Source organism: Eleginops maclovinus, chromosome 6 (assembly GCF_036324505.1).
Source record: "Eleginops maclovinus isolate JMC-PN-2008 ecotype Puerto Natales chromosome 6, JC_Emac_rtc_rv5, whole genome shotgun sequence".
Lineage (NCBI taxonomy): Eukaryota > Metazoa > Chordata > Actinopteri > Perciformes > Eleginopidae > Eleginops > Eleginops maclovinus.
Genome location: NC_086354.1, coordinates 10,415,720 through 10,440,369, shown reverse-complemented (window position 1 = coordinate 10,440,369; position 24,650 = coordinate 10,415,720). Strand labels below are relative to the sequence as shown.

The 24,650-nt window shown below is 39.6% G+C and overlaps 2 protein-coding genes across 2 annotated transcripts; one reads left to right on the top strand and one right to left on the bottom strand.

Moving 5' to 3' along the window:
* Positions 1–767: 767 nt before the first annotated feature.
* Positions 768–3,813, bottom strand: fitm1l (fat storage inducing transmembrane protein 1, like). Its single transcript, XM_063885680.1, has 2 exons — positions 2,717–3,813; positions 768–1,943 (listed from the first exon to the last, which is right to left on the bottom strand). The coding sequence occupies exons 1-2, from the start codon at positions 2,893–2,895 to the stop codon at positions 1,274–1,276; spliced, it is 849 nt and encodes a 282-aa protein (XP_063741750.1). The 5' UTR covers positions 2,896–3,813; the 3' UTR covers positions 768–1,273.
* Positions 3,814–11,078: 7,265 nt separating this feature from the next.
* LOC134866214 (myosin-7-like) lies at positions 11,079–24,083 on the top strand. The gene is made up of 39 exons (XM_063886246.1): positions 11,079–11,263; positions 11,551–11,599; positions 11,713–11,923; positions 12,415–12,558; positions 13,464–13,620; positions 13,721–13,748; positions 13,860–13,965; positions 14,327–14,419; positions 14,502–14,565; positions 14,696–14,794; positions 14,921–15,024; positions 15,275–15,413; positions 15,516–15,634; positions 15,739–15,888; positions 15,963–16,133; positions 16,216–16,525; positions 16,613–16,695; positions 16,794–16,999; positions 17,087–17,210; positions 17,306–17,442; positions 17,534–17,789; positions 17,875–18,117; positions 18,199–18,375; positions 18,464–18,609; positions 18,714–18,804; positions 18,884–19,273; positions 19,490–19,616; positions 19,700–19,818; positions 19,912–20,108; positions 20,689–20,872; positions 21,007–21,172; positions 21,265–21,389; positions 21,499–21,807; positions 21,904–22,107; positions 22,203–22,499; positions 22,586–22,690; positions 22,768–22,863; positions 22,955–23,089; positions 23,321–24,083. Exons 3-39 carry the CDS (start codon positions 11,723–11,725, stop codon positions 23,339–23,341), a joined length of 5,823 nt encoding a protein of 1,940 aa, XP_063742316.1. The 5' UTR covers positions 11,079–11,263; positions 11,551–11,599; positions 11,713–11,722; the 3' UTR covers positions 23,342–24,083.
* The last annotated feature ends 567 nt before the right edge of the window (positions 24,084–24,650 follow it).

Here is a 24,650-nt window from a genome sequence, read left to right as displayed (position 1 = left end):
TTTTTAAAAAGTAGTGTCCGCCCGTTATCCTCAGCTAAACTTTGTGATGTGCTAATTAGCATATTGGCTAACAAGTAAAAAAAAAAAATGATGTTGAACATGCTAAACATTAAAGGGGGCTCTATTAAAGTTAACCCGTTACCCTTAAACATGGTAGCATTTTAATTATGAGCACGTAAGCATGAAACTCATAGCGCTGCTGTTTTAAGTACAGCAGATAAGAGCTGATGGCATGCATTCAGATTTTTGTATATCCATTCCTAGCCTCTTTTGTATCTGAAGACCCCTGTTTTACTGTGCATTTGATTGATTGGTTTCTCTATTGCCCTTTGGTTTCTCGGCTGCATCTTCCAACATTTACAGTTCTGTAACTGCATTTCATTTGTTTTTATTGGACGTTATGTAGTCTTATATGTATTTCAATCTAATTTGTACATGTCATATTCTTTGTCATATTTGCTTATTCTTTTTTGAAGATCGCAATGCTTTCCTTTTCTTTTATTCGTATGATTCTTCTGTGACTTGCTTTGCCTACATTTTAATCTTCGCATTAGCAGTTATTGAACACAAATGAATGCGATGTATCTTAATGGGGAAAAGGTGCAACCAAACTTATCCAATGTTCACCTCTCTGTTCAGACAATGGCACAAAATTAATTCGATTTTTTTATCAAACTGCTGCTAAATTAATAACTGACAGCTGCAGAGAACTCATGAATGTTTTATAGAATCTATCCACCTGCTAAAAGTCGATATTCTCAACAGGGTTTACAGAATTTTAGTTTATTATTTCACAAGTTACACATTTATTGAAATATCAAGTGTCAAATTGATTTAATTAGCACCATAAATATCCATCAAAAACTTTCAGTAAGTCCTTTTTTTTCTTAAACATTGTAAACAAGCTGTATATCATCAAAGTCTGGGTGTCTCAAATATATTTAGCCTGAATCGAAATGGCTACTGTCCCCTGAATTCTTCTCGTGGATATTCCTGGGAGTATCAGTAACAGGACACCCAGTTCACACAGAATCAGAATCCTTTAATAACTACAGTAGGAAAGCACGTGTGATACATATAGAGAAAAACAAATAACTTTTTGAAAGCCCACTTCATCTGTTTGTTCCCAACTCCAACAGGATTTCTTGTCTTACTTTTAAGAAACGGAAACAAACACAAATGTCACGGTTGTCTCCAAACAACCACGTTGAGCTCCTGATTCATTGCATTGGGTCAGTGGTAAAACCTGTATGTTTAATTTCTTGAATTAATATCAGTGATAATGGTTCAGTTTGTGTTCTGCTGCAGCACCGTTGGTCTTGGTATTGAGCAGTCCCTGTCCAGGCCTCCCAGGGCAATACCAGGTGGGCCCCAGGCGATACCAGCCCTGGTACAGTCCCCTCCAACTCAGACACCCCAGAGCGCCCCCTAGCAACTGCGTGGGGAACTGAGGGAAGTAAGCTAAGAGACAGAGCAGCAGAAAGATCCAGAGCCAGAGCAGGAGAACACAGAAAAGGAAGAGGATCCTCAGAGGTCCACCTGAGAAGCCACCCAGGCTCAGATAAGGACCAAACACAGCTATTTCCTCGGCCAACAGCAGGCAACAGAGGCAGAGGAGGAAGACATCTTGTGAAACTTCATACCCCCTCCACAGCATCCCAGCTCTGAGGCACTCTGACTTACTTGCCCCCTCTCGCAGCACCAACAGAGGCTGCCCATTGGTGACCTCCGGGCTGTTGAGTAGATGTTCGTAGCAGCTTCCAGTGGTGTTCTCCAGAAGGTCAAGAAGTTTACAGAAACCGGCCCACAGTCCACCAGCCACCCCAAGCCGAGAGAGGTGACGGATGGACAGAGAGATGGAGCGACGGATGGAGAAAGAGAGGAGGAAGACGAAGGAGCCGACAAAGATGCAGGTCCAGCCCCAACCAGAGCGCAAGAATATTCTGGAAAGAGAGGAGATGTATTGAGGATGGGAAGGTAAGTGAGAGACTATAGAAATAAAAGTAATGGGAGGAAATTAGATTTTATCATGTTAAAAATGCAGTATTTACTACACTAGACATCAGGGGATATATACCGCATACAGTGAGAAATTAAGATTATATGAAGGCAACCATTAAGAAGACTCGTTGTCCCATCCCCTATTCAGCAAAAGTTCACACATTGCCAGGTAAGCAGTTGATCAAATGGTACATGGTACACAGAAGTGCTATTTAGCTATTTACCTGTTTTTTTTTTTCATTCAGGTTGTCCATTTCTTGATTTTATGTTGCTCTTTCTTATGTTTCTCCCTTTTTTATGATTCAACACTCTTTATTTACAGGATGATTCAGGCTTAAATATAATAAAACGTCTAAAATTTAGTGTTAGATTTTCTCAATAGATCGACTTAACCAACTATATTTTATTCTATGCATTACTATTATATGTCATTGTTAGATTTTTCCTCATCCCTTTTTTTATTTAATCAAGAAGTCAACAGGGTTTGATCTGAAAGGGGTCTTCAGACTCTTCATCATCATTTCGAGATATCTAGTACATCAGCTTTTAAATAATCAAAACATGAAAACAGTAATATGTCTTCAAAATAGAAAAAATATTTTCTTTATACTATAACACTCAGAAAATATTGGCATTGCAGGTAACTCACTGGTCAAAATAGGTCCACTGGTCAAAGAAGACAAGTGATAAGGAAGTAAACAGGAAGCAGCCTCACCTGTAGAGGAAGTGTGTTTTCTTGGCAAAGACGCTGTGCTGGGAGACCCAGAAGCTCAGTGCGGGGCCGAACATCACCACAACCGACAGCACCAGATGGAAGTGCTTCCGGAAAATAGCGCTACCTAGGGACCGGGCCACCAGGTCTGTCAGGACCACGAGCACCGTGTTTAAGAACATCTGGACCCAGAACAAAACCTCTGACCAGATCTAAAGCTCACTCAATATTTCTATATGAAAAATGACACTGCTGCTGGCTCTGAATGTGTTGGTGTAGATGATGCACTTTGGACTAAATAGCATGCACTGCTTAATGTGATAATCCTCTTTAGAAGGCTGTTAACACACAGGTTGATGCTGTGGATCACCTCTGTTGCATAACACAACAATTCAGCATTTAGTTCAAAAGTATTTTAGGAATTAATCAAAACAAACCAGATTTGTCAAAGTTCATCAGTCCATTAATCGAACACTAATCCAGTTTGAGAAATCCAAAGATGCTGCTGTGTAGTTAAAATAGTTTAAGTCCATTGGTGTTAGCTGCTAGTGTTTGGCATCCAAGCACAGACCTTACTGCATACAATGAATGAAGGGACAGCTGGACCCTAGCATTCCACAGACTGCAAATATGTGCTCACTGTGAAAACCAACCACGAAATTCTTTAATCCAGTAGGAGATTCTTCTCCGGACTCAGTACAGTCGAATATATCTGCAAATACTTTCAGTGCTACAGATACAGCTGCAGCTAAACAATGCAACCAAACCACATGACAGTTGCTTTGCAGGTTTTTCCTGGTTTGAGTTTCAGTCTTATCTGATCTTTAAAGCAGGTTTCCCATGTTTTTTATTCCTTTTCTTCTCTTCTCCCACTAGATTCTGCAGGAATGCAATGTCCGCCGCCGTGTTTCACTCAGCAATGGCAACCGTGGTGTTACCATAAGACTTCCATTGGTTTGATTTGAGAATACTTCCCTTGTATGAACTATCTCAGTAACCGTTGTGTCTCTGCTCTTCTCCGTCACTCACCCCCCCCTTATTCTCGCCTCGTCATATGCCTTAAAGGTGTCACATTGCTCCTGCTGAGTTGCTTGAAGGGGACGGAGAGGTTGAACCAATGACATGGGTTCCTTAGGTTTTAGTATCGATTGCCAACAGAATGTGAGGGTGTCGTGGCACTGCTTAGTTTGAGCAGTATCATGAGAGCCATCGTAACAGCAAAGTTTTGAATTGTCAAATATGATGTGAAACATGATGTAATGAGTCAAATTGTGTGTCTGTTTTTAGGTGTGTATGTTTGTGTGTGTGTGTGTGTGTGTGTGTGTGTGTGTGTGTGTGTGTGTGTGTGTGTGTGTGTGTGTGTGTGTGTGTGTGTGTGTGTGTGTGCTTGTATTAATAGCACTAACCTTTGTACTGTATCTTAACTGAGACTCAGCTGTTGTAGCAGTCTGTCTCTGTCAATCAGTAAATGCTAACACACACACACACACACACACACACACACACACACACACACACACACACACACACACACACACACACACACACACACACACACACACACACACACACACACACACACACACACACACACACACACACACCACATTTTTTTAATCCTGATTATCCATTCTCTCAGATATCACCCACTTTAATCAAGTGTCTTGATATGACCCAATTTGATCAACAACCACAAAGTCACATGGTATCCTAAAAGCTCCTACAGAAAACAAGTCACCAACCATCCTGGTTCCACCAGAATTAACGCATATATGCACGTTTTTCAAAGATGGGAAAATGGTGTTCGATGTTGTTTCATATGTTACTATTTCTGTCTTTAAAAACTCAAAACTGTATTATAGAGAGTAAAATAACTAACCAATTAAGAAGTTTTATGTCAAGTATTATGTAATCTGGTGTTTCTTTTACTTTTATGTTTAGCATGTAAATAACTTTGAATTGTCCAAATCCCTGCAGAAATTAACAGCATTGCACCAGGTGAAAATGAACATTTCCAATGAGTGTAATATTTCCATCACTGCCAATCACAGCTGGAGCCCATTAACACGATGCCTGCAGTACTGCAGTAATTTGTCCTGGGATTTTAAACATTTCCCTCTGAAGACTAAAGCCAGATGTTTTAGTTGTTGTTATTGGATTTTATATGGTTTTCTCGAAAAAACTACGAGATTTTCTTGCATGCTTAGTGCTCAATATCTGAAGAGGTGCACAGTGTCAAGTCTGAACTTGGTGGAACACTTGTCATTGGTTGATATTTCCACTGAAAAATTATCATAGCATGTCTATATTTTTCAAGAGAGATGATCATGCTCAAAAGTGGTTACACATTTACCTTGAGACAACATTGATTAAAAAATGTCAATTACATTAGCGAGTTAATTTGATGCGCTACCCCTTTTTTTCTTTTCCCGTTACTTTACACTTCTTCTGTCCCCTGCTGTACTTTGTACTTCTGAAATGTCTGAGCTCAACCGTCCTGTCCATCTGTTCTGTTCAACACCTCTCTGTCCTTAGTCCAGAAATACAGGTTGACCTGATACGTTTAAAATGTTTCCCTTCTCTTTTTCCAACTGCATGCCATGGTTAAACCTTCTAATTAAGTTACAGACAGCATTTGATCCACTACCCCTACATTTGTTACATCACATCTGAGGTAAATAAATGCCAGGAATTCACAGATACAATTGTTTTATTCTTTTATTTTATAAGTTTAAAATGTTTCCCTTCTCTTTTTCCAGCTGGAAGTATTCGAAAAACAATGTTTCTCAATGCTTGAGGACACCAAGATTAGATTGTCGTTTTTGCCAATCCAAACAGGTTTGCAGGGATTATGATTAAGACATTACCGAGGCACTTCTTACTTGTGTTGGACTTCTCATGATCTTGTACTCTTGTACTGCTCCGATGTTAACATTGTCTGTCCATGTTATTTGTCTCCACTGACTCACTCAGCTAGAGTTCACATAAAGAAAAGCTATAAATAACAGTGTTCACACATGACCAGACAAATAGAAACACTTCGGCAAGGCAATGTAACCTTATACATTAGCTCTGCAACAGATCCTAGTCATATCTATTCACGTTCGCAGGCTGGGCAATTTTTGTCACAGGCTGAAAAACGGGCTGATAAGAAAACAACTACATTATTTTAATATCACTTTTTTCCCCTTTTGACTTGCTGCATTAAATTAAGTTAAACTAGTTTTGTTAGTTACCATTTTATTAAAATCCATATTGTATTGTTCACTGTTGTGTTACTGGTGAAAGTGTGTCATGATCCTGACACAATAGGCTGCAGTAGCCTACTTTATTTATTAACAAAAAGCGTGATAAAACAAAACACTGAACAAGTGAAATCTTTTAAAATGGGTTCTTGGAAATGTCATCCGAAAAGTGCTAAACACAAAGGGGTTTTCACTATAATACAAGTGATGATAACACACATACTTTCCCACCATGGGTCCAAGCTCTGGAGCTGGGTCCCATGACACTATTGACCATTTATAACATTTGCTGCAGGTTTATTTGGGACTATACAATGTTTGTAAGGATACAAGACGACTTAGTGAGGTGGACCCTCACATCAGTTCCATGAAGGGATCCACCCTAATTCAGTTTCCTAAAGCAGCTCCCTGTTTCCCTTCTGAGACCAACACAATATTACTGTAAATCACACTGTAGGATAGGACTAAACACAGAAATATGGTTCTGTACTAATAAATATATAGCTCCACAGCACCTCGAAGAGTCATTTTAAAGTTATTAACTTTGGTGCCACGGTCGCCACCTACCACAATTATATTTGTGTTGCTGCTGTACAGTCATTTCAGAAAGGTTCAATGTTGGCTGCAAAGAATAAAAGTGGCACAAATAGTGGATACAATATTGTGATGGACACTTCTGCAGCAATGGAGACGAAATTCAAAGAGATACGGGAGAGCTGAAACTTTGATGGCAAACACTGAAGGTTTATTATGAAGTTAACGGCCAGAGAATTGACAAGACATTTGCTGCAGCCTAGAGTTGACACAGCAGTTGCCTGACCAATTCTGAAGATCTCTTCCATAGTCCGAGGTTTTAACCAGTTCAGAGTGTATGATCATCATTCTACATTAGCAAGACTAAACAAGTATGGACCCTGAATCTACCTAAAGCTGTCGCACATGAGAAAATAATGTACATCAGGAAACCTACATTCAAGATAAGAAGGGCTTCTAGATGTCCCTAAACAATAAATTATCACAGGTCAGCTTGTGCTCGGTCACAGACTGGCATCAACAAAGCGCCCAAGCTGCCCCTCTTTAAGGGAGATTACAGCAACCCGAAGGCCAAAGAACTATGCCAGAGACAGAGGAAGGAGAAAATGATGAACTAGGGTTCATCAGAGGTTAAACACCTAAGCAAAATATTCCCTAGCAGATATTTGCTGTATGATAACACAAAATAGAACTTTTTTAATTGATTAACCGCAGGAATATATCAGCATATTACAATGTGTTTCTTTTTCCTGAATCCTTTATCCTGAACATATACTGCTCCCATGTGGACCAACTGTGACATGACAACGTATACCATAATGGATCATTTCTCACAGCCTGACTATTTCATTTGAGTACAAATCCTGTGTACAGATTGTGAATGCTTCTTTGAAGTATTAATAAAAGTGAACAGAGTGAAAACGGTATGTAGTGTGCCCTATCTCAGAGTGTCTTGCGAGTCAGTGACATAAATATACTATACTGTCTTTTTTTTGTTGCTCTTCTTGGAATGTATGACTTATTTATGAACACCTGCTGTTCAATAAAGTCCTTGTGTTTTTCATTTTTTGTAAAGCACTTAAAATTGCCTTGTTCAAATGTGCTTAATGTCTACAAATGTCAGGAAAAGCAACATAGAAATAGTATGTGTAATTATCAGAAAAACGACATAGTAAAGTCTATGTCGGAAATATCGACATACATATTTGATATATATTTCGATACACACTGCCCGGCCCAAAAAAGGTTGGACCGCCTTTAGCTTTGATTACGGCACGCATTCGCTGTGGCATGGTTGCCACCAGCTTCTGCAATGTCACAACATTTATTTCAGTCTTGCATTAATTTTTCGCCAATATCTTGTATTGATGACGGGAGATTCGGACCACTGCGCAAAGTCTTCTCCGGCACATCCCAAAGATTCTCAATCGGGTTCAGGTCTGGACTCTGTGGCCAATCCATGTGTGAAAAAGATGTCTCATGCTCCCTGGCCCACTCTTTCACAATTTGAGCCCGATGGATCCTGGCATCGTCATCTTGGAACATGCCCGTGCCATCAGGGAAGAAAAAATCCTTTGATGGAATAACCTGGTCATTCAGTACATTCGGGTAGTCAGCTGACCTCATTCTTTGGGCACATAACCTTGCTGAACCTAGACCAGACCAACTGCAGCAACACCAGATCATAGCACTGCCCCCCACAGGCTTGTGACCTTTCTTTTGGCCAGGCAGTGTATATTAATTTTATATAGCAGAGTATGTAAAAAAAAAAGTCAGTTTCATGGAAAAAAAGAACAATTCAAAAGGCAGACTATAGTGGCGGTCAGGCCTCTGACATGAACAACATTTGCACTTCCATACATTTTGCAATAAGGAAGAGGGAGCAGATTTATATTTAAGATGTTTGAATAGGAAACAAAAACACATTGTCATACTATTAAAGAACATTACATATCAACATCATCATCATGTATTTTCACATTGTACCAGTCATAGATGCAAAAAAAATAAATATATTTATTTTTTTAACATGTCGGGCTACTTACCCCTTTCCTGCATGCAACTCTTGTAGACAACTGTTTAAATTGGATCCTTCAACTATTGTTTATTTTTTGGCACTCGTAGTTGTTTGTGTGGTATAAGTTAAATCAAGGAGGATATATTACCACATACTCCCTGTGCACCTCCTCCCAGTGCCAATCCATTAATGGGCCTGGTGTCTGTGTGGCGTCCAGGAATCGACAGGGTCTGTAAGCTGGAGGATCACACCTCTGATCCTCCACTGACTGAAAATACAAACAGCTGCCTGTTGTTCTGCTCTCCCCCGCCCTGCTGCTGAAAATGTTCCAAAACGGGGCGCCAAAACGGAAGGACATAGATGGACACATGGAAGGCTGCGCATTCATTCCAACAAAAAAGACAAATTCATTAATAATCGCAGTGAGAGATGTATGTACAGGATGGGAAAAATCACATCCATCACAGCTTACGAACGGCAATATGAATGACATTTACTCGAAGGATTGTTGAAACCAGCCTGTGTTTCATGAGGACACCTGTAGATCAAAGCTGTAATAAACATTTTCAGTATCACAACACAATTGTTAAAACTCAAGTGTCTGAAATATAGCAGCCAAAGTATGACTGAGAGAATAAACAGGAACAACACTTCTGTTTAAGGTCTTTGTCTCGTCGGAGTGGTTATTTATTCCCCATGACTGTGTCTTCTGTACATGGTTAATCTCAACGCTAGTTAAAGTGAAGCCTTATCTCCCCTGCTGCTATCAGGCTGAAAATACCACTGATGGTGTGGCTGGTAAACTGGCTCCAACTCTGTTTGTGTGGTCAGTCATGCAGAGAAGAGAATGGGGTCAGGCATCTATCAAACAAAAGCATTTTATTATATCCATCCCTGCCACAGTTATTAATAAACTGCACACAGCTTAATACCATAATCATAAGAGAACAATGGAAACATAACTCTCTGTTTAGAAGTGGAATGGGACCTTTTATTTGAACTGAACTTGACAATAAATGCAGCAATGTTTACTTAAAAAGAAGCAGGTAAAACAACATATCATCTACTGACCGCTCTTCTCAGGGAGCACAGACGTTTCCACACATGATACACATTCATTTATTGTAAATACTCAGGACAAAGACTCCATTTGTTTATTCATTTATTCAATCGTTAAGTTGTGATAAATTAAGAGGTACTTGTAGCTAAGAAAAAAGGCAGCTGAGTTTTAATGTTTGGAACATTTGCTCTTGAATCTAGTTGCAGACTCGTTTTTGTTTTCATCGCTATAGTGGGTATTGTTTTCTCTGAAGCAAGTCCATCTGTATTTCATTGGCCAAAGCATGCAAGATGTCATGGCAGAGCTGTCTCTTGAGCGTCTGTAGTGGCTGCTGACAGGATGCCGACCACAGCTTGACCTCCCTTGAGTTTAAACAATAGACCTAATACGTAGCAGTGATAAGCATCTTATGATACGAAGTGATGATGTAAAGGTATCGTCCAGTTATTTACCACAGCTATTATTAAGGGCAAGTAATAGCCACTTCCTCTATTGACAGGCTTGGTGTGGTTTTGCTGTTGTAGCTGGCAAAGTATCACAGTAATACATAAGACATTGACAATTACAGCAAGAATTACAAAGAAGGTTACTCGAGAGTGCTTACAAACAGACCATGACCAAACCAGTTGAAGGTTTGGATGGGGAAGTTCATTTTGCAATCCCATCTGTTGGTAAGGTGCTGCCCATAGCACAGGCTGGTTAAAGCCAAGCCATAAAGGCTTGTTTTGTCCTCCACAGGTTTTAAGATGTCTTCTGACTACAATGAAAGCTTTGAACAGGTTTTGGTGAGACAATCCAGTCAATGTAGGACCCTTTTTATCTTTACAGGTCCACGTTGAGACTGTTCAGATTCTGTTCTGTTAAGAAGTTGAGAAAGAGAGATATAAAGAGAGGTTGCTTTGTATACAATTGTGGATGATGAAAAAAAAAAAAGACTAAAAACATTGCTCAGACAAAGACCTTCAGTTGCTAATACATTTGGCATATAAAACATGTAGCCACACATATATAACATGATTTTTTTTATATATCCTTTTTTTGGTAATCTTTTCTTCTGTTCATCACTTGAGGTGTCAGTCATCTCCTTTTCTCCACCCCTGACTCCAGTAGTCACAGAAGTTGCTCATGGTTGCTATCAAAGCACATATTGCAGCTTTAAGTGTGCAGCAACATATTAGTATATAAATGGATATGTACCTGTGAATTTTAAATAAATTACTTAGAGATTTTTGTTATTTTATTTAGCAAGCAATAAATAGAGTCTGGTTCATGACCAGTCCTTGTAAAAAGAATTTAGGACAAGGGATGACTGAAGGAAAGTGTGGTAGAATAATAGATAGTGAGGCTATGCTTGGGTGAGCCCCAGACAAGTTATGCAGGATAAAGTCCCTGGCAGTAGTCCCGAAAAATCACATTTTTTGGATGTGAGTAGAAAGGGCAACCAGACATCCAGAGAGCCATTAGAGAGCACTGTCGTAAGTGATGAAAGTGATTGTGATTACAACAAAGTGTGTGTGAGCGGGTAAAGGGGTGTGTTTGGAAGCTAACCTGTTGAGATATGTGCTTGGTTTGGTAGTATGGTAATAGGTCAGGATGATGCCCTTGGCCTCATAAGGCAGGATTATCTGGGGTTATAAATTTCATCCCTGCCTTCCCCACGGGTCTAGAAGAGGCTTCCTCAGCATCTGGCTCTGGTGAGTCTGCATCACAGATTGCATTTTGTATTCATGCTGTGTTTTTCTGAAGTTTAAACGAAATGTAAATTGTTTTAGACATGGTCTCATTTCTCAAAAAAGAGGTGATAGGAACCCTCTTTTGACTTTTACATGCTTTTGAATCTTTGATCTTTTGAATTTATGTTATTCTAATGATGAGAAAAAACAAGAGACCTGATAGTTCTACAAATACTGATGCTAAGCTACTTTAATTCCTTTTCTTTTACATATTCTTAAAAATGTCCCATTCACTCTCACTATTTCAGATATCTATACCAGTCTTGAGCTCATCTGTCATCTGAGTTAAAGTCACCGGTAAATTCTCCTTTCCCAATGATAACTTGGCAATGCATGATAATGATTAATAGAAACTGAAATATGCGAGACAGTCAGATCAAACCTTTTATCCTCTCTACATGTTTTTAAAGCAAAGCAGCCATGGCCGATGCTCAGATGGCTGTGTTTGGGGCGGCTGCCTCGTTCCTAAGGAAGTCGGACAAGGAGCGTATGGAGGCTTCCACGCGTGCCTTCGACATAAAGAGGGAATGCTTCGTCCCGGATGCAGTGGAAGAGTTTGTGAAGGGAACCATCAGCAGCAGAGATGGGAGCAAGGTCACTGTAGAGACGGTGAATGGGAAGGTCAGTGTTTAGAAAACAATTCAGACATTTAGTTGGTTGTAGTATGGTTTTCTTATCCTAGATGCAAGGATGAAATAACTATTAACCTATAAGTCTAACCTTTATAAGTCAACATGTGTAACATAAGTGTGAGTGATTGCTGTAATACAGTATTTGATATATTTAATTTTAATGAATTGACCAGAAGGCAGCATGTGGACAAAATGTGTATATCAGTGGAGACTAAAATGTGTCTGATTTGTGTTTCCAGTGAAGGGTGTGATGATGAGACGATGTATTGCTGCCATCTGGCAGTAATAATGCGCGGCATGCTCTGACATGTTCACATGCAATGTTGACAATGATAGGGCAGCACATGGAGGTTAACGAATTTAGCAGGCAGCATAAACAAAAATAAATTGTCTCAATATGTGGCTTAAAACGAATTCCAGGGGAAATATAACACCAGAAAATGTTATAATGTTATTGATCACAAACTCATTTTTTCTCAGACTGTCGTGGTCAAAGATGTCGACATCATGCAACAGAATCCTCCAAAGTTTGACAAGATCGAGGACATGGCCATGCTGACCTTCCTCCACGAACCAGCTGTGCTGTTTAACCTCAAAGAGCGTTACGCAGCATGGATGATCTACGTGAGTAGCCTACAATACAATGAATACGATTTGTCAATGAACCGTACCATGCACTGAGTTGACCCTCATAAAAACAAGCCTTCAGGATCATTTGCATTCATTTAAAAAATTGTATTGAGAACAGTTTGATGTAGACAAATAAAAACATATATCTAATCAGCTTTTGAAAAGGTACAGAACACAAGTATTGATTTCCTTATATATATATATATATATATATATATCCGAAATATATTTGGAACCAGTCAATATTAATACGTTCCAAATATATTTCGGAGATGTTGAATTAAATGCCTTTGCTTAGAATGCAGATGCTATCTCTGTTATCTTGGAAGTTGCCTTTTAGTCGGAACAATATATATATATTTTAAAAAAGTATAATTCAACAGTATCGGCCAGGCTTTACTTCTGTTCCAATCCAAAATGCTCAGTTCAAAAAGGAGGAAGACCAGGGTGAATATTGCTTTTGCTCTTTGGACTCAGCTGAAGTAGATTTAAAGGCTAACAATTCTATCAGATGCTGTCACTATTTCTCTTGACTAATAAGCTGAATAAAGTTCTCTTAGATACCAGAATGGTAATCTTCACTGTTCATTATTACATATGCTGACTTTAGATCAAAATAGCAGCCAAAATGCTTTGATAGTGAACAAAATGTTAGGGTGAGATGGAGTGTGCCATCTAGTGGCTGAAAGTTATCCATGTTATCTAATACACCTTTAAATAAACATGATTTAATAGCATTAGTTCTCTATTAGGATTTCAACATAAATTAGTTGTATTATATGAATGCCGAGGTGACAGCATGTCCAAAACTTGAAATCTTCAATACATCATAAACATAAAAAAGTTCATTTTACAAATAGTACTTGTAAAAACAATAATAACGTTTCTGTATCTCACAGACCTACTCTGGGCTCTTTTGTGTGACTGTCAACCCCTACAAGTGGCTGCCAGTCTACAACCAAGAGGTGGTTGTTGCCTATAGAGGAAAGAAGAGGGCTGAAGCTCCTCCTCATATCTTCTCCATCTCTGACAATGGCTACCAGTACATGCTGTCAGGTAAAAACGACAAATAATGATCGGGTAATTTTTGTCAGATGTTATTATGCTGAATCTTGATACTTACAATAATGCACTCTTTACACACTTGTTTTTGTAGACCGGGAAAACCAGTCTATTCTGATCACGTACGTATTGTGTTGTACTTGATTATAAAAAATGACATTATTTGCTATGCAATAAAATCGTATTCTACATTAAGCCATTGTAGGTATTAATCATTGATTTTTCAATTTCAGTGGAGAATCTGGTGCAGGAAAGACTGTCAACACAAAGAGAGTCATCCAGTACTTTGCAAGCATCGCATCTAGTGGCGCGAAGAAAGACCCCACTGCTAAAGACAAGGTCAATAATAATAAATAACAATAATAATAATAAGCTCTGTCAAATGTGTGGATTTCCAGAGAGGTTCTGATGAGTCTTACACTGGTTGAAACTACACATTAAATCAGTTTTAAGATAAGTTGAACTCCCATAATGTACTCACCTAAACTGACATTGAATAGATTTTCCTACCTTGATTAAATTACTGGTTTACAGTAATGCTGACAAGTAATCTTCCCCGGTGCTCTGGGGTAAAATTAAACTTAAAAAAGACAAATTCATTACCAATCCTGTCATGATTTCCACTTTACACAGCTGCTGTGATACATTAGTTGTTTTGTAGCTTTAAACATTGATTAAAGACTGAGCTCCTCTCTGACAGGGTTCTCTGGAGGATCAAATCATCCAGGCTAACCCTGCACTGGAGGCCTTTGGTAATGCAAAGACCATCAGGAATGACAATTCTTCCAGATTTGTAAGTATCTAATTGAATATTTTTTATTCCGTTTGCATGATACACAATCATGTTGTCAAGATGATTCACTTTTTTCTTTCAGGGTAAATTCATTCGAATTCATTTTGATACCAGGGGCAAGTTAGCGTCTGCTGATATTGAAACATGTAAGGACAAATACCCTTATATGTTAAACACTAATACAGAAAATACTTTCTTATTTATGTTTTATAAAAGTAATAAGGTTGATTTTACACACATAGCCATATTTTCTCTCCTGTATTTGTCACTTGTCAGACCTTCTGGAGAAATCTCGTGTGGTCTTCCAGCTCAAGGCTGAGAGAGATTACCACATCTTCTACCAGATTCTGTCCAACAAGAAGCCAGAACTCCTGGGTTAGTGCAAGGCTGGGGTTCCTTCGTCTCTCAGTGGTGGTTGACTACCAAAACAAGACAGAATTAATGAAATTGGTATGATCGAATCTGTTTGACCTTGACTCACCCTATCTCTTTGTCCTCCAGAGATGCTGTTGATTACGAATAATCCCTATGACTACGCATTCATCTCTCAGGGGGAAACCACAGTGGCCTCTATTGTTGATGCAGATGAACTGGAGGCTACAGATGTGAGGCTAATAATCAATCAAACTCAAACCATAATGATACCGTTGATGCAATAAATAACAAACTAGGAAGTCCAGTTGGATGACCAGATCGATGTGTTTACAGTCTTCTCCGACACCAAAACCTTGCATAATTTAAAATATTCAGACCGGATTTTACAACTTTAGGAAGTTATCACAACAGTATTTTATTTTATTTAAGAATTATAACTTGAATCAAAGCTGAAGAACATATTTGTGTACTGCTCCACAGAGTGCCTTTGATGTGTTGGGCTTTACTCAAGAGGAAAAGAACTCTGTGTACAAGCTGACTGGTGCCATCATGCATCATGGAAATATGAAGTTCAAGACCAAGCAGCGAGAGGAGCAGGCAGAGGCTGATGGCACTGAAGGTGAGAGAAGCTCTGCTACTCATGTTGGCTCGGAGCGAACTAAGACAGACACTGTCTTTTGTAGTAGGCCTCGGTTTTATAGCCTTCACTTTCCTTCTTCAGATGCTGACAAAGTCGCATATCTGATGGGCCTGAACTCTGCTGACCTCATCAAAAGTCTCTGTCACCCGAGAGTCAAAGTTGGAAATGAGTGGGTCACCAAAGGACAAAGTGTTGCTCAAGTAAGAAAATGCTATTTAAATTTTGTTGTACAAAACTCTGTCCACTTCTGCAAGGAATAAAAGGTTGCATGCTAAATTCCAAATGTATGATGCCTATATCCTAGGTGACCTACGCTGTTGGAGCTCTATCCAAGGCTATTTATGAAAGGATGTTCCTGTGGATGGTGATAAGAATCAACCAGTCACTGGAGACCAGACAGCCTCGCCAGTACTTCATTGGTGTACTGGACATTGCTGGATTTGAGATCTTTGATGTGAGTTATCTTATTGGACCTGCTCTCTACTAACATAAATTGGATAGAAAATCTGACCTGTTTTCTCTCTACAGTTGAACACCTTTGAGCAGCTGTGCATCAACTTCACCAATGAAAAACTGCAACAGTTTTTCAACCACCACATGTTTGTGCTGGAGCAAGAAGAGTACAAGAAAGAGGGCATTGAATGGACTTTCATCGATTTTGGCATGGATTTGCAAGCCTGTATTGACCTGATTGAAAAGGTAAGAGTTTGGACCTGTACATGCTCATGAATATTATTTTTATAATGGTCGATTTAAACAATTTGCATTTTTGTCCCTTCAGCCCATGGGTATCATGTCCATCCTTGAAGAGGAGTGCATGTTCCCCAAAGCCTCTGATTCCACCTTCAAAGCTAAGCTCTATGACAACCATCTGGGAAAGTCTGGTAACTTCCAGAAGCCCAGAGGTATCAAAGGAAAACCAGAGGCCCACTTTGCCCTGATGCACTATGCTGGAACTGTTGACTATAATATCATCAACTGGCTGGTGAAGAACAAAGATCCTCTGAATGAGACTGTTGTTGGACTCTACCAGAAGTCCAATCTCAAGCTGTTATCTGTCCTGTTTATGAATTATGCCGGAGCTGATCTAGGTACCCTGGCATGAATATCTTGTTTGGAAATTACACAGTTTTTGTCTATCTAAAAGGTTACATTTTATAGTTATTTTTTCTTAACAGTTGCAGGTGAAGAGCAAGAAGGCAAAAAAGAGAAGAGAAAGAAGAAGGGTGCATCGTTTCAGACTGTGTCCGCACTTCATAGGGTATAGTCTTTGGCTGTTTTTATCCCAGGGTACGATATTTTGTATGGTTCTGAGTAGCTTAACAGCTATTATAAATATGTGATTCATCATATTAAAAGGAAAACCTGAACAAGCTGATGACCAACTTGAGGTCTACTCACCCTCACTTTGTACGCTGCATCATCCCCAATGAGACCAAGACTCCTGGGGCCATGGAGAACCCTCTGGTGATGCACCAGCTGCGCTGTAACGGTGTGCTGGAAGGCATCAGGATCTGCAGGAAGGGCTTTCCCAACAGGATCCTGTATGGGGATTTCAAACAGAGGTATTATTAGACTTAAGCTTGTTACTTTACAATTACAAACAGAGGTCCAGAATATTATTATCAGATAAAATATATGTATTTTTTCAGATATCGCATCCTGAATGCCGCTGCCATCCCTGACGGCCAGTTCATCGACAGCAGGAAGGGAGCTGAGAAACTTCTTGGGTCTCTGGATATTGACCACAATCAGTACAAGTTTGGACACACAAAGGTATCATCTGAAGTTGTTCTGATATGAACAAGAAAAACAATTGGCAGGAGGGAAAGAAGGTAGCACAAAAATAAAATCCACATTGTTGTTGTTAGGTGTTCTTTAAGGCTGGTTTGCTGGGTCTGCTTGAGGAGATGAGAGACGAGCGTCTCTCCAAAATCATCACTGCTATTCAAGCCAGATCCCGTGGCCTCTTGTCTCGTATTGAGTATCAGAAGATGGTGGAACGCAGGTATCTTATGTTTACAGCTGATGACATTGGTACAGATTCAAAGGATATTAGTTGATTAATAGCCTTTACTTTTATTCAACACATATTTTAGAGAAGCACTATTGGTGATCCAATGGAATGTCCGTTCATTCATGGGGGTCAAGAATTGGCCCTGGATGAAGCTGTTCTTCAAGATCAAACCCCTGTTGAGATCAGCTGAATCAGAAAAGGAGATGGCCAACATGAAGGAAGAATTCCTGAAGCTGAAAGAGGCCTTTGCAAAATCTGAAGCTCGTAGGAAGGAACTGGAGGAGAAAATGGTTTCTCTGATTCAAGAACAGAACGACCTGCAGCTCCAAGTTCAAGCAGTGAGAATGCTATCTAAAAATATATGTATTGTTTTTAAATTTCATGACATTAATGTCTGCGCTAATGAAGTGATATGTTTGGTAGGAGCAAGATAATCTCTGTGACGCAGAAGAAAGATGCGAGGGGCTGATCAAAAACAAAATTCAGATGGAGGCAAAAGCCAAAGAGCTCACGGAAAGGCTGGAGGATGAGGAGGAGATGAATGCTGAACTGACTGCTAAGAAGAGGAAGCTGGAGGACGAGTGCTCTGAGCTGAAGAAAGACATTGATGACTTAGAGTTAACTCTGGCTAAGGTGGAGAAGGAGAAGCATGCCACAGAGAACAAGGTATGAAACTTAACTTAAACATTTGTTTTGGATCTGTAACTTAATTAGGCATCTAGTAACTTGTGTTTTCATGATTAACAGGTAAAGAACCTGGTAGAAGAGATGGCTGGTCAGGATGATATCATCGCCAAGTTGACCAAAGAAAAGAAAGCCCTACAGGAATCTCATCAGCAAACACTGGATGATCTTCAGAGTGAGGAAGACAAAGTCAACACTCTGACAAAGGCCAAGTCTAAGCTCGAGCAGCAAGTGGATGATGTAAGCATTACCCTGAAAAGTGAATATGACATAAGTATTAATAAATAATTAATTCACGACTGTTGTAAATAAACATATTTGTATTAAGCTTGAGGGATCGCTTGAGCAAGAGAAGAAGGTTCGAATGGATCTTGAGAGAGCTAAGAGAAAGCTGGAGGGAGACTTAAAGTTGACCCTGGAGACTGTAATGGATTTAGAAAACGACAAGCAACAACTGGAGGAGCACCTAAAAAAGTACAAATTCAGCCTGACATTGTTCATTCATCATGTTCATTTAATACTGTTTACCAATTGTACATTTTCAGATAATCTGGAAATAAATTAATAAAATGTTGCAGGAAAGACTTTGAGATCAGCCAGCTGAATGGCAAAATTGAAGACGAACAAGCATTGATCAGTCAGCTCCAGAAAAAGCTGAAAGAGCTGCAGGTACAAAAGTGTCCTACATGATTAAAAGTTATGAAATCCCCGTTATAACTCACATTAAAACATGTTGTTCTGACACTAGGCTCGTGTAGAGGAGCTTGAAGAAGAGCTTGAAGCAGAGCGAGCTGCTCGAGCTAAGGTGGAAAAGCAGAGATCTGACTTGGCCAGAGAGCTGGAGGAGATCAGTGAGAGGCTGGAGGAAGCTGGTGGAGCAACATCTGCCCAGATTGAGATGAACAAAAAGAGAGAGGCTGAGTTACAGAAACTCCGCAGAGACCTTGAAGAGGCCACTCTGCACCATGAAGCCACTGCTGCCACACTCAGGAAGAAACAAGCTGACAGTGTGGCTGATCTGGGAGAGCAGATAGACAACCTGCAGCGAGTCAAGCAGAAACTGGAGAAGGAGAAGAGTGAGCTCAGACTGGAGCTGGATGATGTGGTCTCCAATATGGAACATATTGTGAAGACAAAGGTATGTGCGCATGAAGATGTTCAAGGTAAATCTCCACACGAATGGAACTAAATGACAACTGGTAAGGAATGATAACAATTCAATCCCTTAGGGAGATGCAACATCAGTTAAAGGAACACATAGTATCTAGTATCTATTCATGAAATGAATAAATGTCTAGAGATTGTTTCATTCTGATAACTAATCAACATTGCTTGTGAACAATTTACTTTGAAGGTTACCTTGGAGAAGACCTGCAGAACTTTGGAAGATCAAATGAATGAATTCAGGAGCAAGTATGATGAATCTCAGAGATCTATTAATGACTTCACCACTCAGAGAGCCAAGCTTCAAGCTGAGAATGGTCAGTGTTACTTATTTAAATTAAAAATAATAAATTCTTTAATGTAAAACAATTTAATTCTAAAATAACTCTTGCCTCTCTAGGTGAGTTTTCAAGACAGTTGGAGGAGAAGGAATCTCTGGTATCTCAGCTGACCAGAGGTAAAAATTGCTACAATCAACAACTTGAAGACCTAAAAAGACAACTAGAGGAGGAGATAAAAGTATGAAACTGGCAACATTTATTTATTTATCTGTGTATTTCAAATATTTTTCCATGTTGAAGAGGAATACCAACATTATCATCATTTATTCAGGCAAAGAACGCTTTAGCCCATGCAGTGCAGTCTTCTCGACATGACTGTGACTTGCTCAGGGAGCAGTATGAGGAGGAGCAGGAGGCCAAGTCTGAATTGCAGCGCGGCATGTCCAAGGCTAACTCTGAGGTGGCTCAGTGGAGAACTAAGTACGAAACTGATGCCATTCAAAAAACCGAGGAACTGGAGGAGGCAAAGTGAGTTACAAGAAACACTCGCGTCACTAAAAGTAATATCAATAAATTTCCACAAGTTGATTCAAATTGAAGCTAGCAATTACAGTTAGATGAGCAACTGAATGAATGAATGCACAAGTCTTGTTAGTTTGGAAAGCTACAGTAAGCAGAGTCAGCTTGCCATAATATACAGCCCTGGAAAAAAACCAAGAGACCACTTATCATAGCATTACCAGTTTCTCTTGTTTTATTTTTTATAGACATGTCTTTTGATTTAATGTTTTTTTCTTGTTTTTTCTTGTATTCTATAATCTACTGGCAATTTCTCTGTTTTGGAATTCAACACACACTGGAATGGCTGCCATACATGTAGAGATAAAGATTTAAGAAAAAATTGGAGTCATCTCTTAATTTTTTTCCGCAGCTGAAGTGTATGTTGTGTTATATATTTGAACTGCAATATCGAAAAGCCGGCGCCTGTGTGCAATGTTGTTTAAAATCGCTCCTGCCTTTATTTAATGCTCTATCAAAGCCATAACATGTCCCGAAAACAAAGAAAACGCTTAAGCAATCATTGGATAAGACTTGTTTTGTGTTTCAGGAAAAAGCTGGCTCAGCGTTTGCAGGATGCTGAGGAGGCTGTGGAAGCAGTGAATGCTAAGTGTTCGTCTCTGGAGAAGACCAAACACAGGCTGCAGAATGAGATTGAAGATCTCATGGTGGATGTGGAGAGGTCTAATGCTGCTGCTGCTGCTCTGGACAAGAAGCAAAGAATCTTTGACAAAGTATGTCAGCATTGCTTAAAAAAACCTGGTTTTCACAGTCAAAATTGTCTACTCAAACAATGCACATTTTGCTTTTGAGATCCAAAAGAGGGGATTAAAATGTGAAATGGTACAACTTGTATTTCAATGTCTAGGTCTTGTCTGAGTGGAAGCAGAAGTATGAAGAGTCTCAGTGTGAGCTGGAGAGCTCTCAGAAGGAAGCCAGGTCCTTGAGCACCGAGCTATTCAAACTGAAGAACTCATATGAGGAGTCTCTGGATCATCTGGATACCATGAAGAGAGAGAATAAGAATCTTCAAGGTAATATTTCTGTAAAAGGTGTCTAAAAAGCCAGATTATACATACTTCAGGAGCCAAACAATTTAATTACGCACCATTACTCTCATACACAGAGGAGATTTGTGACCTCACTGAGCAAATAGGCGAGGGAGCAAAAAGCATTCATGAGTTGGAGAAAGTCCGCAAGCAGCTGGAGCAAGAAAAGAGCGAGATTCAGTCAGCCCTCGAGGAAGCAGAGGTAACACTTAACCTCAAAGCTTTTAATTTCTGACATATTTACATCTTTAGATTCAACATTGAAAACATATACAGTATATAGTTTTACAAATTGCTGTTTTCTATCTAAGGGGTCTCTTGAGCATGAGGAGGGAAAGATTCTAAGAGCCCAACTTGAGTTTAACCAGATTAAGGCAGACATGGAGCGTAAACTAGCTGAGAAAGATGAGGAATCGGAGCAGTCCAAGAGGAACCTGCAGAGGATGATTGACACCCTGCAGAGCTCTCTGGACACGGAGACTCGCAGCAGGAATGAAGCTCTCCGTTTGAAGAAGAAGATGGAGGGAGATCTCAATGAGATGGAGATCCAGCTGAGTCAAGCTAACAGGCAGGCGGCTGAGGCTCAGAAACAGCTTAAATCTGTTCATGCACATCTGAAGGTAAACTAGAAAAAGGAAAGGCTCACTTTCTCAAGATGATTTCCATTCAATTCAACTGTATACTGAACGTTGATGTGGTTGGTATCATCCATTAAGGACGCCCAAATTCAACTTGATGACTCTCTTCGATCAAATGAAGATCTCAAGGAGAACAATGCCATTGTTGAGAGACGCAACAACCTGCTTCAGGCTGAACTTGAGGAACTCAGGTCTGCTCTGGAGCAAACTGAAAGAGGCCGCAAACTTGCTGAGCAAGAGCTGCTGGATGTTAGTGAACGGGTGCAGCTACTGCACTCGCAGGTATGGCAGAAGTCAGGCAATGAATTTCTTTCATTTTAAAAATGTTGGTTTATGGTATATTGTTTAACAAAATTGCTTTGATTGTGTACAACTAGAACACTAGCCTGATAAATCACAAGAAGAAGCTGGAGGCTGATACATCCCAGCTTCAGACTGAGGTGGAGGAAGCCGTGCAGGAGTGCAGAAACGCAGAGGAAAAGGCTAAGAAAGCCATCACTGATGCTGCCATGATGGCAGAGGAGCTGAAGAAAGAGCAGGACACCAGCTCTCACCTGGAGCGGATGAAGAAGAACATGGAGCAAACCATCAAAGACCTGCAGCACCGTCTGGATGAAGCTGAACAGATCGCCATGAAGGGAGGCAAGAAGCAGATCCAGAAGCTCGAGGCCAGGGTTAGCACTTCTTTTGAATAGTCATTGTTAAATAGTGATGTTAAAGATCGAGAACATTTGTTGAAAAAAACACTGTCCATGAGCAGGTGAAGGAGCTTGAAAATGAGGTGGAACAGGAGCAGAAGAAAAGCACCGAAGCTGTGAAAGGTGTCCGTAAATACGAACGCCGTATGAAGGAACTTACCTATCAGGTTTGTAGCATAACTAGCTTTAATAATATTCCTGTGTGGTTCAGATTATTTTCAAGGAAATGCACTTGTATTTCCAGAGTGAGGAAGATCGCAAGAATATTGCCAGACTCCAAGACCTGGTAGATAAGCTGCAGTTGAAGGTTAAATCTTACAAGCGAGCTACTGAAGAGGCTGTAAGTTTGGCAATATGTGAAGTGTGGTTTTCATTTAGCCTTTCTCACTGTCAATGGGTAACTATTTTTCTTTTTGCCCATCCTTCGATAGGAGGAACAGGCTAATGCTCATCTCGGTAAGTTCCGGAAGCAGCAGCACGAGCTGGACGAGGCTGAAGAGAGAGCTGACATTGCTGAGTCTCAGGTCAACAAGCTGCGTGCCAAGACCCGTGATGTGGGCTCAAAGGTTTGAAGCATGCACTCTGCAGCAGGTGCTCAGCATCTGACCCTGACACATGCTGCCCTCTGCTGGCTGCATTTAACATGTTGATCTGCTTTTTGAGCATTAGTACAAATCTGATTTAGTTTACATTAGGGTGTTAATTAATACATTACTTTATGGCATCAAAGCAATGCTAATCTGAAGTCCTAACAGCTTTCTCTTTTTCTTTCTTTCCAAATTCCTGGGCTGCAACAGAAAGGGTTTGAGGAAGAGTGAAGCTTTGGAGCCTGCTGAAATCCCTTAGCCCGCTGTGTGCTGTAGTACAGAGTTTAAGGCCAACATGGGAGGAAATACTATGATATCAATAAAGCTGTTTTTAAAAATACATTTTATTGCAAGTCAAATAAAGGATAAAGTCATTATATTTCAAGGAAACAATTTGTTTTTTAATTAGGATAAAGTCATTATATTGCAAGGAAGTTGTAATAAAGTACGACACGCATGTAGTTGTAATTTTATTTGAAAGAAATCTGGATATTTTGACCCCTGTCATAGTAAACAGAAGTCAAAAGTTTAGGGAGATGGCTGCATTTCCCTGGAGGTTAAAACCAAAAGGGTTTGAAATCACATTCATTTTCACCACCTCTGATAAAGTGCAGCTATACAGACACTTCCCTTAGGATTTCAATGGAAAGCATCGTGAGTAGGAAGATAGCCCCAAACTGAGCAGAGGTAACACAGGGAAGGTACCGTTAATAAGTGTAAGCTACATTGGCCTTTGGACTGTTAAAACAAATGAAAGTATGCACATGTAATTGAACATGAAATAAAAGCAAACTATGATTCAAAGCAACCTATTTTATTCAGACTTTATTTTCAAAACATTATGACTTAATATTAGAAATCTCAGATATTTTTCTTCACAAAAGAGGCCTAAATACTTCATTGTATAGATTCCCTTTGCTGTCACTATTCACAGCCTTTAATGCTTAATAAAATCTCATCAAAATATTAACAACTTTGTGTTCTTCCCTTATTAAGAAAGAGTTTGTTCATGACACAATATATGAGGAATACTGTGTGTAATGAAACTTAAATCAAATTGACTGGTCAGAAATGAAGAAAAAAAAAAGAATAATAGATTTGGCAGTATGGGATGAAATACATTCATCTACTACATTTACAAAGATACTGAAAGGCATCAGGAAAAGAATCAGGAATCAGGAAGAGCAGAATTCGCCCTAAGCAGGACAACTCTTGGGACCAAAAGTGTGGTGGCAGATGTCCTAAAACCAGGGACGTTGAGTTGTGGTGATTGCTAAAAGAGAGAGAGATAAAACAAATCCTTCTCTTAAAATAGAGTTAAAGAAAGCCCAGGAGCCTGGGCCTCAAGGTCCACAATAAACCAATGCTCATACTCAGACCTTCCATAATACTATGAATAATTACTTGCAGCTGCTCAGCAAATACCTATCCAACCCTGCCCATTCATCCAAAGGGCTAGAGGGGATTTCAAACAACCTACGATAAAATTATAAAGATCAAGTGATGAAATAAAACTAAACAGAAAAGAGAAAATTACAAC